Genomic DNA, 19,013 nt, shown 5'->3' on the forward strand with positions numbered 1-19,013 from the left:
TGGGGGATGTTGTGAGGTTGAAGGTAAGTGGGGAAGGGAAAGAGGAAGGTGGGGAAGTACCTGGCTATTCAGATCTAGTCACTAAACACGGCTAAAGCCATTTGGAGCAACGTTTCAATTCTGAATGGTGGTCTTACACCAGGGCGATACTGGTAGTATCTTCCACTCTGGAACGTGCCGCAAATATACTATATATTATTTTAATTAATTAATTGTGAAATAACACAAATTAATCAAATAAAATTTATTTGCGCACGCCGGGTTCGAACCCGCGACCTTCGGAATGGCAGTCAATGGCGTTACCACTGGACTATGCCGGGCGTCAACACAAATATGCACAAGCTGAAATTTGTAATCAGTACAGATTTATATTACGATAGAGGCATATTAAAAACATCAGCTAACATAGCATACGAGTTACCAGTAATGAGTATTTATAACAGAATTGTAGCCTGAAGGAGTAGTATAATTGTTACCAGGGAACCATTATCTAATGGTAGGAACATGAAAGTGAACCAACATTAATATATCAGAGCTAAAACTGATCATTTTATGTAAAAAATATACGATGTAATAAAAATTCAAAATCTATTGATTCTAAAGGTAGTCTAAAATTAAAACACCTCAAAATTTTGCGTTGGACTCTTTCAATGATATAAATTTTTTTCAGTGCAGAAATTCTGGGACTAACTACCATATGTATTCCTCTTTGCCCAGAATACTAATGCAGGGAAATAATTATACCCAGTCAGTGGACATCTTCAATTTATCTTTAAACAAATATAAAATATTGTTAATGAAGCAATTCAGTTATGTAAAATAAATAATGTATATTTCTTAATATTCTTATGCGAAAGCCCCGAGAAATGGCGTTAATTAATTAATTAATAAATAAATGATTATTAAAGATAGGTGGCCAAATTGTCGAGTTATATTCAAGAATGATTTCAACAAGAGATGCGTACAGAATTTTTAATGTGTATTTTTTTTAAATCGTTGGAAATCCTTATTATAAATATGATATTATACAATTATAAAGAAGTCCGAGCCTTTTCCCGGTCATTAATGAATGAATTACGATTTAAAGAACCGATTTCATGTTCCGTAGCACATTCATTTAATTTTAGATGTGATTCAAAAATAATAATGAAACGGCATAAAAATCGGGCATCAGATAAAATAAATTGGCTTTGGATGTTCACAGTTAATGAGCTTACAAATTGCGAATTTATTCAAAAATAACATTATTTCAGACTGACCGAATATAGACTTGATAATAAACGACCAGCGTGATGGTGTAAATATGGATGGATTTTTTTTTCACTAACACCATAATTGTTTTTTTAAATATTTTATTTTTACGTGTTCATGTCATACCAATTTGCTTAATTTATAAAATAATGCCCATGTAAATGTTTCGACCGTTATCAGGGGTTATAATAGTATGTATTTATTTAGAATTTGTTTCAAATTCAATGAGGTTTTATTACAAAAACCTTTATTTACTGATTATACAGAGGTAGGTTTGTTTTCATACCCTTCTTGTTGAAATCGATAAAAATTGCAAACTTGATCTTTAAAACAAGAAGAAGATCACTGTCAATATTTGATTTTGAAAAATCCTTGGCAACGATGGGGACTTGAGCTGATAATATTATAAAAAAAGAGTGACGGTGCGCGTTTATTTTTAAAGCAAATCTACAGTTTTATTCCGAGATTGATCAAAGATGGAGGATGGTCTCTGTTTATATGAGATTAAGAAAATCTACCCACTTTCTTTTTCCAACCCTTATAGGAGAATTTTGATTCTTCCGATGAAATTTTGCAAAATTTATGTTCAAAATAATAGAAAAATTACTGTGTACATTAAAAACTCTATGACCGGCCAGTGGTTGAGTTGGCATTGCGTCTGGGTTCCACCCATGCGTAGTGTGTTCAATTCCTTGGCTGGCTAAGTCCTCCATCACAACACAAGCAATATTTTCCGCTTATTGTGATGGTTGTAGGTGATTTTCATATGTTGTAAGGTTATTCGTAACTTTGGAATGAAAAAACAAAAGCTCGGGCAACGCCGGGTACTTTAGCTAGTTGTTACAATAAAATAGACTTTTGGATCGAGCATGTCTGTTAGGTATGTGAAATGTTATTAGTATAAGTAAATCACCATCACAATCTATAATAATGTTAAACGTAAAAATATGGGATGCTTTTATACTTATCTAGAATTGCTATGGTTTATTTTACTCCTAAATAAGTCCCACTTTTCAAAAAAGTGAGAAAATCTAATACATTAATCTGGATCAGGCAAGTGTATTGGTTTCCATTCAATTCTAAATTGAAGTAATTTATTTTGTTTATTACCTATTCAATGGTTTTCAATTTCAAAAATATATTTTTTATTAGTAATATTATTTCCATCTTAAAATGACTCCTAGTATATTCAAATTCACAATCTAAAAACTTTACGAATAACCATCCATGATACCGAACAACGCCAGGTACACGTCAGCTATTAATTAATAGTTTTGGAAAGCTAACTTTTCAATAAAAAAATATTATTGCCTTTAAAACAAATCGGCACTTAATGTAAGTAAAGTATTCAATTCAAGCAGGTTGAACGAATTAGATAAATTTCACGCATTACCGATTATTTTTTCGAATAAAATGTCGATAAATCAATTTGTATGAAGCCCCTTGTACAAATTGGCAGAAAGAGCAAAAATTCGGGTCATTTTTTGTTGCTGCACCATTAGCTGATATTTCAGCATTTGATTTGGGACCTTTGTCCAAATTTGGTGGAGTATTTTACTATAAATATCTCCTTTTATTTTTAAAATGACAATCAGTTGTGGAAATTACAATATATATATATATATATAACGACGGTATAAAGACGGTGTAATTGTAACGTTATTTTAAAAATTCTACTGCTACCTACATCAGGCTATTTTTTATTGTTCACAAAAGTGGGATCATTTTGTGATACAAATTTCCAATAATATTGCTCTATCTGCGGTTCTGTTGTTATAGATTCGATATTGACTTTGTGAGACGCGATTTACTTTTAATCCACTTAATCGTTAATACACTTAATCCAATTAATCTTTTAATAGACTTTTAATCCACGCATAGGCTTGGGACTGTTCTTGCGCACCAGGTGATTGGCTAGGTGTAGCGAGATAGAAATACTAATGAGTGGATTAGTTGCAAGCAATCCTTTTAAGAGGCGGTTATTAGTATCATCGCCAAGGAATCATTTTTTGGAAAACTACCACCTCTGACATGAGTCACCCAAAGTGTTCGCTACATTTAGTGACTTAGCAGGAGTGTCCACGTTCATGAGGTGGGGTTTGTCTCGGTATTGGCGGCGGAAACATCTGCTTTTTGCATGGTGGGCCGGATCGGGAGAGACTAGTTGAGGAAGACCTTTTGACTTCTCCAGTCAGACTCTCCACCCCCGTCAATCAAAATGTCCAGATATAAAAGTAATACGAATATAAAAGCGAACAGTACATCTGAACAATAATACAAGTAACTATCTATAGGTATCTTTACACTACGTCTTATATACTTGTACAGTACACGCATACTGATGGGATGTTCATTTGGTATTCGTAGGAAACCACTGAACGCTGGCGCACTGTGGATGATTTCCATTATAGTCGGTCGCCGGACACCTACTGATAGGTTTTGTTTGCGGGCAGAGAGTGTTATAGATTAAAGGCAAAATAGCGCTTTATTGCATCAAATTATTCCGGGAATACGCAATGAGTAATTTAAATGAAAAACTTGTTAATTCATTAAGCAATAAAAAACTGTTACAGCCTTATTACACGTCAAAATGGTTGCTACATCCTATCGTGTAAATGGCTATAGAAAGGGTAGACATTTCGATCTACTTTACAAACTGTTAAATATTGCTTCCATTTAGGGTACTTAGATTCGCAGCAAAGCACTTACATTAAAATATCTACAAATTGCATTGCATACCAATAGTAGAAAGTACAAATTTTTATTCATCAATAAACGTTTTCGAATTTATAATATAATCGATAATTCCTGCCATAAATTGCATCAATTAAAATAATTGTTCATTTAAAAATAGACACGATTTTTCCCTTTACCAGTTCATCATATAATTATAAAATCATTATTAACTCCACACGGAACGGTTAAGTGACGTGCTATCATATAAAAAAAACTTACGTAGGCGTCCAATACGTCATTGGAGGTAACTTTGACCGTAATACGCTGAAAGTAAGGTGGACTCAGCTTTATCACTACGAAATAAATAATAAAATCACTAGGTGTTGTTGTTCAGCGCTTCCTCTGATTGAACCCTCATCATGCCTGTGACACAAAGTTATAAAGTTATCGGTTAACAATAATTGCATTAGTTGGAAGTCCCCGGACACCCTTTTCTGTCATCCTACATATCTCGCAGAATATCGACAGCTTTGGGGGGTGACACTAATAAATAAATAGATTGAGGTCGCGTTCCCAGATTTCGCCAAGTAAATTGCGTTATGTAGCCCGCTAATCAAGAATTCCTATTGAGATGGATCATTGGGCAGATATTACTTTTGATGCTATTAATAAAGTATGCCACGAAAAAGGGTTTAACTAAGGTAACATTATTTAGGGTTGTTTTTTGAAAATCTGACACTGGAAACTAACACAATGTGTTACATTAGAGGTTAATTTTACTGACCTTGTTAATAAATATCCATATTTTTGTCCAATGGATGTTGTGTTTGTACAATATGCTGAAAATAGTACAATAAAGTTTGCAGTGAATAGCTGATTTCGGTATTTATTGTTTATTTTGGAAGAAAGTAGTCACTTTGTGTTTGGAAAATTTATGAAAATAAAACAGTTACCGTTATTACAGATAGTTAGTTATTAGTTACTCCATTGTCGAGGGGTAAGGCTCTCGACTAGCAACAAGCTGGAGGTTGCGGGTTCAAATCCGAGCGTACGCAAGTAATTGTTTTTTGATTAATTTGTGTTATTTCACAAATTACTCATTTAAAAATATAAATTGTGTATGGTATATTTGCGGCACGTTCCAGAGTAAAATATACTTTTGGTATCACCTTAGTATAAGACCACCAGTCAGATTTAAACGTTGCTGGAAATGGCATTCGCCGTGTTTGGTGACCAGATCTGAATAGCCAGGTACTTTACCTCATCCCTCTTCCTCGTATCCTTCTTTTCCCTACTACCTTCATCAACATACCCCGAGTGGAGATGCTATAGTCTCACTGGCTCCAGGCGGCTGGGAGCAGTTGGGACTCTTGTGAGGTATTGATTTAAAAAAAAATATTTTTGAACAATTACAGAGTGTTCAAAATTATTACATTAGTGAAATTGACATTAATACAATTAACATCAATAAAATTGACGTTAATGAAATTGACATTAATGAAATTGACATTCATAAAATTGACGATAATGAAATTGAAATTATTGAAATTGACATTAATGAAATTGACATTCATAAAATTGACGGTAATGAAATTAAAATTGACATTAATGAAATTGAAATTGACATTAACGAAATTGACGTTAGTGAAATTGACATTACTGAAATTGGCATCGCGATGTGAATAGATATTAACACTGCAATTAAACATATTCACAGCATTATCTCCATCAAATAAAAAAACAAGGATTAGTTATTAGATGTAACAACAAATAAGTAAAATAACATCTAACACACAGTAAGTACAGAGAAAGAAAAGAAAGAAAGAACCAAATAAACAATGCAGATGTCTATATCGTCACATTCTACGGCATTATACAATTTGCACATTCGAGACATTGAGTTGAAATACGCAATATTGTTATTAAATAACTCAAATTCAAGTAATAAAGGCTTATTAATAGGCTACTATGAATAATAAATGTTTATAAAAATTAACTAATACAAGAACCATATCTACAAAAGGTGCCAACACGTATACAGGCCAGGTTGTATATTATTTCCAGGCCTTGTGTATTATTTTTTTATTATGTTTGTATCCTTACAAAAAATACTCCACATATTTTTACGGCGTGGGGTAAAGTTATGAAAGAAAATCTGTGGAAAAAGAAATGTTTCCTTCGCATTTCAATATATTATGATGTACCCCGAGTACGTACGCCGAGAAGCGCTTTCAGTCGGCTGTCAGATTGGACATAATCAAATATTTCGTGAAAGCTTTGCTCATGCATGCGTCATATTATTATACAGCTTTACTAAATTAACAAAGAATTCTCGTGTTTCCATGTTCATGTCAATACATTGTTCAATTTTAATGTTTACCTATTTGGATCTTCGTAAAAAACTCATCTTGAATCATAATGAACATATTTATGACGGTCTTCGTAGTTTAGTATGGACACATTTTGCTTGAAGTCAGTAGGCTTTGAGCTTGATTTCGGCCGCAATGCAAGCGAACATGGATGTGGATTTTTTCATTTTATATAACTACTAGCGACGCCACCCAGTAATGGATTGAACGTTATGGTTGAAAACCCTTTATAGACGTCGAAACATTGATAAATGTCTTAATTCTGCAAAAATATATTTAGTCCACAGAATATCTAAAAATGAATGATGTAATATGCATCTGAACGGGATTGCTGTCATTTTTATGTTTCTTTTTCAAGACAAAAAATCATAAATTGAACTATATGGTACTACCGCTGTGACGTAGATTGTAGTTTATCCGATTTGTGTCCTGGATATGTTTATCGTTTATATATATTTAATTATTATTGAAAATTACTTAAATTTACTTGTTACACGGGGATCTAAGAAAGTTTGTACGCTCAAACGAATGAAATGAATCGATTTTTTAAAGCATTGGGCTTTGCACCACCGTCTACTTAACTGACTACAACAAGGAATGTACGATCGATGCCCATTGTCCGCCATCGTCATCGGTTGTAAAGCAAATAATCCTATTAATCTCACACAAATATGCAGAGAAATATAAAAAACTAGAGAATAGTGGTTCACCTGAGCTGCACTTGCCCCTGTAGATGATTCTCATCTGCCTGCGGCTCCGACAGGCCTCCTGCCGTAGCTCGCATTCGTTGGCATATGTGCGCCCGTCGGAGGCGCACACTGGGTCCAGGGACAGCGGGCACAACTCCCCGCAGCGGCAGGCGGGCACGCGCGCCCCGTCCAGCTGGCACACTTGTGGGGAGGGGCACTGGTGCGTGTCACAAGGGTCTGAAACGGTTACAACATCTTATTAGAAGGGAGAAACTGAAACTTCAATATCATAAACAGTCGATGAGATTGACTAGCAACCAAGTCGCCAAGAGTAGGCATAATTTGTGGCTAGTGAATCTAAACAACATCTTTGGAGGTTCGAGTGAAACAAGAACATTTGGAATTCCTATACTATTGGAAGGCATCCCTAGTTGAAAAAAAGGCAGAAGTACAAGAAGAACACCAACAGATGAAATGGACATATGATTTTAAGAGAACATCTGTCGTTAAGAGCCTTCAATAATAATCGGCATAACTGGAAACTTTTGAGGGAGGGATAGTATGTGCTCAGACTAGGCAATCATATTTATGACGAAAAAGAAGCTATTCTGACTCAATAAATTTGTTGTTATGGTGTCTTTTCTCCCCAGTATAAAGTATCGCCTAGTCTGAGCCGTGTTATTTATTAATGATAGAGGGTTAGTATTTAAATAATTAATGAAGTAATAATCGAAATAGTCTGGAAAAGGCTACCGACGCAGGTGTTATTTGAAAGTCATGTTAACGGTGCGTTGATTTCTACCCTAATACTATGTGTTAATCATATTATTTTTTAAAATAATTGTTAAAAATACGGTGAAGAGATTTTATTAAATATTTGTATTTGATTTTGTGTTAATCACGCAACCAAACGATAATGGAAGTAAAACACGCTTTAGAGATTTTGCTCATTTTATCTGTGTTTACCGAGTAAACGCCGAAAATACGTTTCATTGAAATTTTAAAACAATTCCCTAAAACAAAACAATTAAGAAATGTCCAATAATAAAATAGCATTCCTCAAACATTATTATTCGAAATTAAATTAACCAAATACATTTTCCAATATAAAAGGGAATATTTTGGTTGGTAACGGTTAATAAATAAAAGCACACATTTATAAATTGCATAATAAAATAAATTAATTGCTTCACAGTTAACTAAAAGTTTGTGGGAGGTGGGGGTGGTATAGGGGGAGGTTTCCCCCGCACAAAGGTACAATTTTGTTTTGCCTGAATATCTAATTCTGGTTGTGATGCAATTTTATAAAATGCGTTTTAAGCGATAGAAATAGATTATTTCACAAAATCAATGTTTCGTTTTCAATTATTAAGTAAGTAAAATAAATAAATTTGAGTTTATTTCATAATTTATGAAATCACATTTTTTTACACGTTATACATTTTAGGAATTACTGGAATAATTATTGTTTGTGATAATTCTGCCGTGGGTGGTATAATGTAATTACCCAAACAAGTCGCTGTTTAAACGTGTAGGGATAAATTATAATAATAATTATTGGCACCCACGCTTGGCTGTATATATTAATTACGTATTATTGTCAGTTTTATTAGTTTACCAACATTCCACTGCAGGTAGAAATTTATTGTAAGTTTTGCATTAAACGATTTTATCGTGCTTAGTAACAGAATGAAGATTATCATACAAATCTATTCTTGCATCAGCAGCGCGTGTGGTGCGAAGTTATCTGACAGTACTTTTAGTCTCTCTTATCCGACTAATGAATTCTTACCCGAAATAATATTAATAGATACGTACTATGTGGCGGTATTACATACATAGTGGTTAACGATTTTCATCAAATAATTTAATATACAGGTTTTAAAAAATTACTACTGGAAATCTTTTAAAAAATATTCTACCTATATAGCCTTCGATTTTATTAAGAACCACAAGATACAATAATGGTATAATTATGCGATTAAATTAAACAATATTCAAATCATATTTCTTTATTGTTAAATAAAATAAAGTATGGAAAGATTTTCGTTAAGCATGGATATTATCAGAATAATATTTTGCAAAAATGGTTAAGATCACCCTTATTCCTGACAATGTTCAAGAACACCCTTATTCCTGATAATATGTTCATGATCACCCTCATTCCTGATAATGTTCAAGAACACCCTCATTCCTGATAATGTTCTTGATCACCCCAATTCCTGATAGTGTTCAAGAACACCCTCATTCCTGATAATGTTCATGATCACCCCCATTCCTGATAGTGTTCAAGAACACCCCCATTCCTGATAGTGTTCAAGAACACCCTCATTCCTGATAATGTTCATGATCACCCCCATTCCTGATAGTGTTCAAGAACACCCTCATTCCTGATAATGTTCATGATCACCCCCATTCCTGATAGTGTTCAAGAACACCCTCATTCCTGATAATGTTCATGATCACCCCCATTCCTGATAGTGTTCAAGAACACCCTCATTCCTGATAATGTTCATGATCACCCCCATTCCTGATAGTGTTCAAGAACACCCTCATTGCTGATAATTTTCAAGATCACCCTTGTTCCCGATAATGGAAAATCTCCTTTATTCCTATTTCCCGGCTAACCATATTTTCCTTCGCCACATATTAATGTATTTCTGAAAGAATAAAATGAAAGCTTTCCGTTATTTCCGTGGCTTGCTTCGTGTTCTGGGAAAAAATCTTCGAAAACATTTGTTCAAACATATAATCAGAAATACCTCGCCTTAGGGACAAACCTCTTATCGAAAAATAATTTGGTTTGGCGTATTGATTTAGCTGTGGAGTTACCCTTCTCTCACCTGCCACTTCCCACGGAGTCATTTCCTCGGCCTAACGTTATTTGCCAGTAATAAAATAAAATAAAAAAGTGACAACTTGCTAAAATCGGGCATTCCATTCCCTCAATAGATTCGAGTGACAGGCGAAAAATGCCTAATAGAATTATAAGGGGTTGAGGTTTCATATTTTTTCCATTGAATTGATAAATGTCATTAATGTAGACATTTCAATTGGTACAATTTTTATGGTCAGTGATTTATTAGGAGATTTTTCGACGTGATTTCAAATGTAGTATTTTATTAATTTTTTAACAGATAGACGAAAAAATATTCATAATCATTTAAAAACTTATTAATATTATCGTTATCGTAGCGTAAAACTTGATAAAGAATTCGATGAAGGTAAATTTATGAAATTGGTGATCTAAATGATGTATTTTAATAGCTTTAATAATTTTATTTGCTAGTTCCATCTAATCCCACTGTAGAAGTATTGGCGTCCAACGTGGGGCTCGAATCTGAGATTAAGAGTCGCATGCTCTATCGACTGAGCTAGTCGGGTTTCGGTATTTTTACCAACATGATTGACGGCTAGTATTCTTAATCCATAAAAGACATATTGATATATTCAACGCAGGAAAACGAGGAAAACGGACAGTTTTTCCGGGCTAACTACAATTTTTTTTTCGAAGAACAATTTTTTTACTACTTCCGATTTTATGTCCGGGTTAAATCTTCCCCATAGGAAAAAACTAAACCCTTCCACTCACTTTTCCACAAATGATCATCTAGTCAATCAACACTATGCAAGTGCATTATATAAGAAAAATAAATACAAAACAATACAAGAACAACACGTCAACTCACCAGAGATCAAATGGGAAAATAATTCACCGACTCCAGATATTTTCATATCAGAGGGTTCGGCTCGGTAGAACTTCTAACAGGGCCTATAAATACTAGTGATCCCTCAACATAAATATTTAAAAAATCTTTCGTTATCCTACATGTATTCAAAATGACCGACTTTTGCATCTTTATATATAAATTTTTTGATAGATCTAATACGCCTAAATTTTTAATGAGAGAGCTAGGTATAATGCCAGTAGCCGAAATAACGAATGGTAATATTTTTATAGTCTGAGAATGCCAAATTCTTTTTATTTCATTTCCTAAATCTGTGTATTTTCTTATTTTTTCATTGGCAGATTTTGGAATATTACTATATAATAATATATACTACAGGTACTAATATTATTACTTTCTATAAATAGTGGTAAAAAAAATGTATTTTTACCTGTCTCCAAAAAAATCTATTAGTTTTGAGATAAATGTATTATTTAACGATTGATCTTTGTCTCACCGATGTCTGTCATCATTTTGTGAATCCTTTATGAGCGAGGTAAACAGTATGAAACATAATATATGTATGTATGAAAACAGAAGAGAAGCAAGTCCGAAGTGTTTGCGTTTAGCCGCGGCCATGATATCGTTGTGGGCCGGAGTCGATCCATCAAGCGCAAGCGTAGGTATAAAAGTATGGACGCGCGGTTCCTATTCTCCAGGGACTGATGAATATTGATGAGTTTGGGGAATTAAACATTTTCCTCGAAATATGTTTACCTCTCGGAAATAAGAAGCCACTCTTATAAAGTTACATTTTCCCTGAAAGCATGGGTAGACAATTTTTATCGAAAATGTACCACTCGATAAGCATTATAGAAGAAGCGTTGCAGTGAATATAAAATCATTATTTTGCGTATCATTGCATCAGCCGAGGTCCCCCATCACTTTCCCGAACCGTTTTAAGGACCTCATCTGGTCATTCCTGTATCGTTTCTCACGGCAAGACATTAATTTTGTTTTTAAAACGAAGCTACTATTAAATGATATCATTACATCAAATAAATTAAGCTTTATGTTTAGTTACGCGGCGAAAAATGGGTATCGCTAATTTACTTAGAATCTTTTCAAATTATGGATAATTCAGCTAAAAACGGGATAGTGAGCCGTTTCCTAATATAATTTTCGTAAATTCTTAACAATATCGGAACACGTGTTCATACATCTGTGTTTGTCTTCATAATATATACAGACTTACTAATCCAAAAACTATTTGCTCTAGGAATAAGGGATAACATGCTAAAATGGTTTAGTAGCTATTTGTCAAATCGTAAACTGTTGGTTAAAATAAAATCTTGGATGTCCAAAGCTTTCCGGGCTACAAGTGGCCTACCGCAAGGTAGTCACCTTGGCCCGGTTTTGTTCCTCATTTTCATCAATGATATAACCAATTGCTTCAACGATATCGAGGTATTGCTCTTTGCAGATGACATCAAACTATACAAGAAAATAACTGATATAAATAATTGCCATATACTACAGTCAAATATTAGTAAGTTTAGAGATTGGTGCGTTCAAAATAATTTATTTTTAAATTTAGTAAAATGCAAAATCTTGACTTTCTTCAGAAACAAAAATCCTGTTTTATTCGAATATTCCATCAATAACATAGCTTTAGAAAGAGTCACGGAAATGAGAGATCTTGGAATTATTTTGGACGAAAAACTAAGTTTCACCAATCATATCTATCAAATTGTGAACAAAGGTATGACTAAGCTTCGTATTAAGAACAACTAAAAACATTAATTCTTTACAAGCCATTAAACTATTATACGTATCTCTAGTAAGAAGTCTAATTGAATATAACTCAGTAGTTTTGTTTCCATCTTACAAAATTCACATAAACAACATTAAGCGAATACAAAAAAAATTTCTACGTTTTATAAATTTAAAATTAAATATCCCTGTCGAAGACTTAAAATACAATTTCTTATTAAATACTCTAAAAATACATACATTAGAAGATAGACGTAAAATAAACGATTTAACGTTCTTATTCAAAATACTTAACTCTAAATTCGACTGTTGTGAACTCCTGCAACTTATAAACATACATACACCCACAGTAACAACACGACAAAATACAATATTCTACAGCAGCACACATAAGCGTAACTACATTGCCCACTCTCCGATACAACGACTTCACACCATGGGAAATCATTACTTATGTGATGTTGACATATTCAATACCAACTTGGCAAGTTTTGTGGATCATTTAAAACATTTATTTCAACAATACTCCTAAACACATAATGTTAACCTACAAATAGCTGTAATTTTCTGTTTTCTTGTTTCTTGTGTTTGTATGACTTGTTGCATAGCTTTTATCAAATGTAATTTTATTCTTATTTTTTATATTTCAAAGTATCTGTCAAATTAAAATTATACTACCAACAATGTAAAAGCCCTCTGGGCGTTAAATAAATAAATAAATCAAATAAATAAATATATAATGACGAAATGAGAAATTTTTAGGATCTTAATAAACACGTGTTGATATATTGGTATTTTACTAAAAGTTTATCAGAAAACCTATCAATTCATTCTTTAAGGGCCTGCGGTCCCATTTTAACCGGATTCCGGATAATTTGAAAAGATACTTGATAAAAAAGCAATATTTTTTATTACTAAGTTTTCTCCGTGTAATAGATCTAAGTACTCGGAGTATATCCGATTTCTTCTATTCACTATCTAAATTACATGGAGACGCCATAGTTTCACATGCTTCTATCCACTATCTATATTGCATGGAGACGCCGTAGTTTCACATGCTTCTATTCACTATCTATATTGCATGGAGACGCTGTAGTTTCACATGCTTCTATCCACTATCTATATTACATGAAGACGCCGTATTTTCACATGCTTCTATCCACTACCTATATTACATGGAGACGCCATAGTTTCACATGCTTCTATCCACTATCTATATTGGATAGAGACGCCGTAGTTTCACATGTTTCTGACAGTTAGGAAAATTTTCCACGTTTAGCGATTGATATAACGCATCTGAGAGTGATGGTAATAAAACTTGTTGAAAACTCCTTATTTCATTGTTTTTCAGCATTTACCATTAATTAAAACTATTTTTACCTCATAATAAAAATATTTATCTTGACACTGTGTCTCACAATATAGAGGTATACCGTAATGATCAGCACGTCATGCTGTATAACACAATATAGAGGTATACCGTAATGATCAGCACGTCATGCTGTATAACACAATATAGAGGTATACCGTAATGATCAGCACGTCATGCTGTATAACACAATATAGAGGTATACCGTAATGATCAGCACGTCATGCTGTATAACACAATATAGAGGTATACCGTAATGATCAGCACGTCATGCTGTATAACACAATATAGAGGTATACCGTAATGATCAGCACGTCATATTGTATAACATTTTCACTAAAATAATCAGCTGGTTTTGATAATATTGGTTTGATTACCAACTCTCCGTTTCCCTGCTTTAAAATTAGGTTTAATTTCTTAAAAAATATTCCCAGAAAGCCGTGATAAAATGTCGATGAATAGCCCACAATCCATTTTGAATTCAAAATTTTAATTGTTGATTACAACGAGAAGAATGGAGCCACTCGAAGGTAAAAGGTAACATTATTTCGCCCTTGCGGAGGGGATAAGATTAGCCACAATGGAATTCAAATGGGTCGTGCAGTATACAACGTTAACTTGAAGTGCTTACATTTTCTTTTGCTAAGAAATATAATGGTGCTTTGAAGAACCAACATAATAATAAATATTCTCTCAGATGAGGTAAACATAGAGTCGAATATACAAATAATAATTTTACATATATTATTTTACAATTAAGTGACATGAGGTGAAATGTTATGGGAGTGAAAAAGGAGAATGGGGAAGGCAGGGAGTCTCTTGGTTTTTAAGATCTAGATACTATATACAGAAAGATTAGAGATTTTCACGGCCAAACGTGTAATCGAGATAAATTTTCGTGTAATTATGTCGTGTTACGCTTTCTCCATCTCTAGCATTTATTTAAGACTACATTCGATCACTGGAACAGATGTGTAGATTTTTTTTTTCATTTTTTTGATTCTTATTTTCTATGATGTGTTGAATCAGATGTGTAGATTGTGGTTAAGTGAGTGTTCGTGTATACAGAAGTCATTCCGTGTGGCAATCTTCCGAGGGCGGTAATTCGATATAATAATTAGTACAATTAAAGTCGTTTTCGGCGTTTAGTTTTGGTTTATCCTTCAGTACCAGACACCAAGAACTACTAAGCGTAGCTCCGTTGTCTTTATTAATATAAGTGAGGTATGATTTGAGATTCTCACGGCCAAAAGTATGATAGTGATTTGTTTTTGGGGTATTATGCCGTGTTGAGCTACTTCCTTCTTTAGCCAACGTTTCCGATACAAATCTGCTCTGATGATGGACACTGCAATGCTGTCCGAAACGTTGGCTAAAGAAGGAGGTAGTGCAACACGGCATAGTACCCCAAAAACAAATTACTCTAAATATTAATGGGGTTTCATTGATTTCAATTACCTTTTGTCATTTGGCGTGCTCAATGCGTCTAACCCTATGAGACATAATAAACTAAATAAAATACTATAAATTTGAGCGCTATTTCAATTCTAATATTCATGGCACGGTGAAAGTATAATTGCAATGTTGAAATGTGGAGAAAATATATTTCATGATTTATTGTAGGAACTTTCTACCCTAGCGAGTACTATCGGTAGTTAAATATTAAAAAGGCGTACTAATAAAAGTAGCTGCCACGAGGCTGTAACAAACCTTAGCTAAATCAAACAATAATGAACTTTTTCTATGAACCGTGACTTACTACAACGAAAGTAATGTCTACTTCATTATTTAATGAATTCTTGAGTACCTAACTTATAGGTAATACTTTGCCACTTATTGAGAAGCAATTTAAATATTATATTGAAATAAAGTAAATGAGTGGACAAAAATAAATTCATCACTTGACCTCCCAATCGGCGTCGTAGTTTTCATTTTGAATATGGTACCTGCATGGTTCAAATATTAAATTACACAATATTGAAGGTTTGAGGTGTGTAAATAATCTGCGCGTATTTACTACGCACTGTGTGTCTAATAATGAACCCGCAAATCAAGTTGGCTTTTGGAATCCCCCATGCCATTTATGTATGACTCCCACTTTACATTCAGTTTCTAAAACTGGGTAACTGAAAATTGATTGAACTTTAACACATTATTAGAATTCGGACAAATATGAATTTTATTTCACTTTGATGAGCATTATGACGGAATGAAATAATTATGGTTTGACTGAGGATTGCGCCTTCGTCCCCAGGGACTGGAGTCAACACCCCTAAAACTTAAGCCAAATCCTAATTGGATAGTACCGACATATACTTCGTATATAAACTACTGTAAATTTTTTAATACAATGTCATCCAATTTCAGAAAATGTGTGTTCGCTTGAGTGCCACCAAAAGTTGATAGAATGAATTTTCATCGACAACGAGTCTCGAGTGGGTTAATTTAATCTTCCAAGAATACATTTCATTCATTTATTCATTAAATCAAGAAAACAAAATCGAAATTCAAATAGATATATTTAAAAATACACAAAAGGTTTATATAAATGTAAAAACTAAAAAATCTATCAGCAGCCGTAATACTTATCACTTGATTACATCCTTCCTCATGAACAAAATATGTAGACATCTAAAGCGATTTGTTTCAACAACCAATTGCTATCCCACTGTTATGAACATTGGCAAGTCAGACCTGCGCAGTGCAGTACTGAAGTAAAACACTCTTCTGTCGGTGATGAAGATAATGCATGTCTAATAAAAGTGGATTGTCTCCGTAATCGACGAATTTTCGAATCAAAAATGAATGAATCTGAAGAACAGCGTCCACAAATATTTGGCTTGTAGACAGTTCATAAAGATAAGTACAACAGCCATATTTAAATACTAATGGCATAATGATGTGATAAAAAGTAATGATAATATATTTACAACAATGTGACATAAGGAACAGGCAAATCATTTTAAATAGGACACTTTTGAATGTATTTGTGCACACCGATAGCACTGAAGTTTAAAAAATGTTTTTAGTTTGCAACATACCCTGCGGTTGTCTTTTACGATGCGTAGCGAAGATCAACTTTTATATTTAAAATAATTGAATTATTTTTTTATCAGTACTCAAGTGCTTAAGAAGTAAACCGATTAAATTTAGACTCCCGATGTAGGTGTGTACTGTGTAGGCATATTTACAATTATTTATAAAGCCCGAATTATTATTGGGGGTGACAGATTACGCTATAAGCGTTTTATATAACTCCATATTATCCATACTCCATACAGACTTGTCACACCTGAAAGATGATGTGTAATAATTGTGGACTTGGCGACGATGATGCGCCGTGATTTGCTAGCCAGGCGATATTTGGAAATTATGCGACTCCCTCACCTACGGCAGGAGAGAGGGTCAGAATAATTCACGGAGCGCTATAATTATGTGGCTGTCATCTGTCAAAGTGACAGATCCCATAAAAATAAATGATATTCCGCGGCAGTTCCCAAATTGATCTGACCCCCTCTACTAAGGGTAATTATAGCGTAGTGTGACACCTCACCATATAATACGTGTAGGCCACGCCCAAATTATGCGTTATGTATATAGCGTAATGTGTCTAAAGCCTAAATGTGTATTTTTTGCTTATTGTTTACTGGGTTACAGTGTAAGTAATAAATGGAATGTACTTGTAAGCTTTACTGTTCATAATTTAAATTTTATTTGCAAAAAAAATATTTTTTAATTTTTAACTTGCATCCAAGCGTCATGCGTTAAGAAGGTAAATAACCGTTATTTTTTATCCATCAAATAGGTACACATGTTAGTCTCTTTAAAATGATTTACCTGTTACAGGTTTATTAATACAATCCGGGGATAAAATATATATCTTTTTACTCTTGAATTATAAACTTGTGTTTTCATGTTTATTGTTTGTAAAATTTATACACTCCGACTATATATAACTCTAATATATATTTTTTTCTTCATTTATCGTTTATCATTTTTTATTTATTTTATAATTACCCGTCTCAAAACAGACATCAGTGAGGTGGGTAACGTACTTGCATTCACATATTTTAAATCAATAAACGACCGGTTTTGTTGCCTTCTCCTATCGGAGGTTATTATCTGGGCAATCTGTACAACGTAAGTTAAAGTTCGAATGTTTTCAATTTTGCATAACTGCGCTTGTCCAGTCACTTAGATTACAAAATCATGAAGTTCGCCGTCTCCTTCTGACACGTCAACAATCAATCTTCAAGGCCGACTGGCTTACATAGCGCTACCGACAAATTACGAAGTCAGTGCTGTACCTAAGTAAACTTCAGTCTAATCACTTTGTTTGTTTAATACGATTGCGGAAAAACAACACACCAATATCAGTAACCACGAGAATTAAAAAACAGGCTGATGTCACTGATTTAATCAAGTTGTATTTAAAAATCCGTCGCACGCCAAGGGTGTTTTGTAATCGGCCTTGTCAATCTTCACCTGGTTTATCGATTGAGTTATCTTGTAATTTTCGTGACACAAAATTACATTACGATATTAATATGCCCCATTAAAATTTTGTTTAATTTATGTATTTATTTAGGCATGGACAGATATTTGGACAGAAACAATCGATAACATTTAGATACTGGGATTATTTTCTACAATGGGGAAATCGGAAATCACTAGCTATCAACGGTTGCAGCTGCAATATCGGCTTTAAATATTGGTTAAAAACTAACAGTGGCTGTTCTATATATTTTCCAATAAAGCCCCAATGAGCCATTGCGCCCCCTAGTAGTGTGATATGGAAAATGGGAGACTGTAAAAAGTATTTTAGTATCACACGTCGGACGCCGTGTGTACATTAAATCGTTGTTTTAATAGATCGTCCTTTGTCCTACGGTTCAAAAATTTGAAAATTTAATAAAGCGAGGAACCAGTACGCGGCTTCCGCTACCGGTGAGGGACGGGAAGGGTGTGAATAAACGAGCTCGCTATCTATGATACGAGCATGTATTATGATGTACTTATATGTGTACCTATAGATGTATGTATGTAATGTGTATTTAGATATGTACGCAGGTATTAGGATTTGAAATAACGAGTGTTTATACACTTTTAAATGTACTAGTATATTAATGTTTGTAGAATGTGTTAATGGGAAATGAACATGCTGGCAGAAGTTAAGTCCGATTCCATAACGTTTTCTTTTAAGGATTCAGTCGTAATG

The 19,013-nt window shown here is 33.6% G+C and overlaps 1 protein-coding gene across 1 annotated transcript in view; it reads right to left on the reverse strand.

Moving 5' to 3' along the window:
• The window catches only part of LOC149424818 (agrin-like), a 683,339-nt gene that overhangs the window by 100,277 nt on the left and 564,049 nt on the right, over nucleotides 1-19,013 (reverse strand). The window contains exon 5 of the mRNA XM_089647215.1: nucleotides 7,007-7,222. Coding sequence (XP_089503341.1) covers nucleotides 7,007-7,222 — 216 coding nt within the window. The remainder of the gene's footprint in view (nucleotides 1-7,006; nucleotides 7,223-19,013) is intronic.

The sequence above is a fragment of the Hesperophylax consimilis genome, chromosome 3 (assembly GCF_061612785.1).
Source record: "Hesperophylax consimilis isolate HC1 chromosome 3, BYU_Hcon_1.0, whole genome shotgun sequence".
NCBI lineage: Eukaryota > Metazoa > Arthropoda > Insecta > Trichoptera > Limnephilidae > Hesperophylax > Hesperophylax consimilis.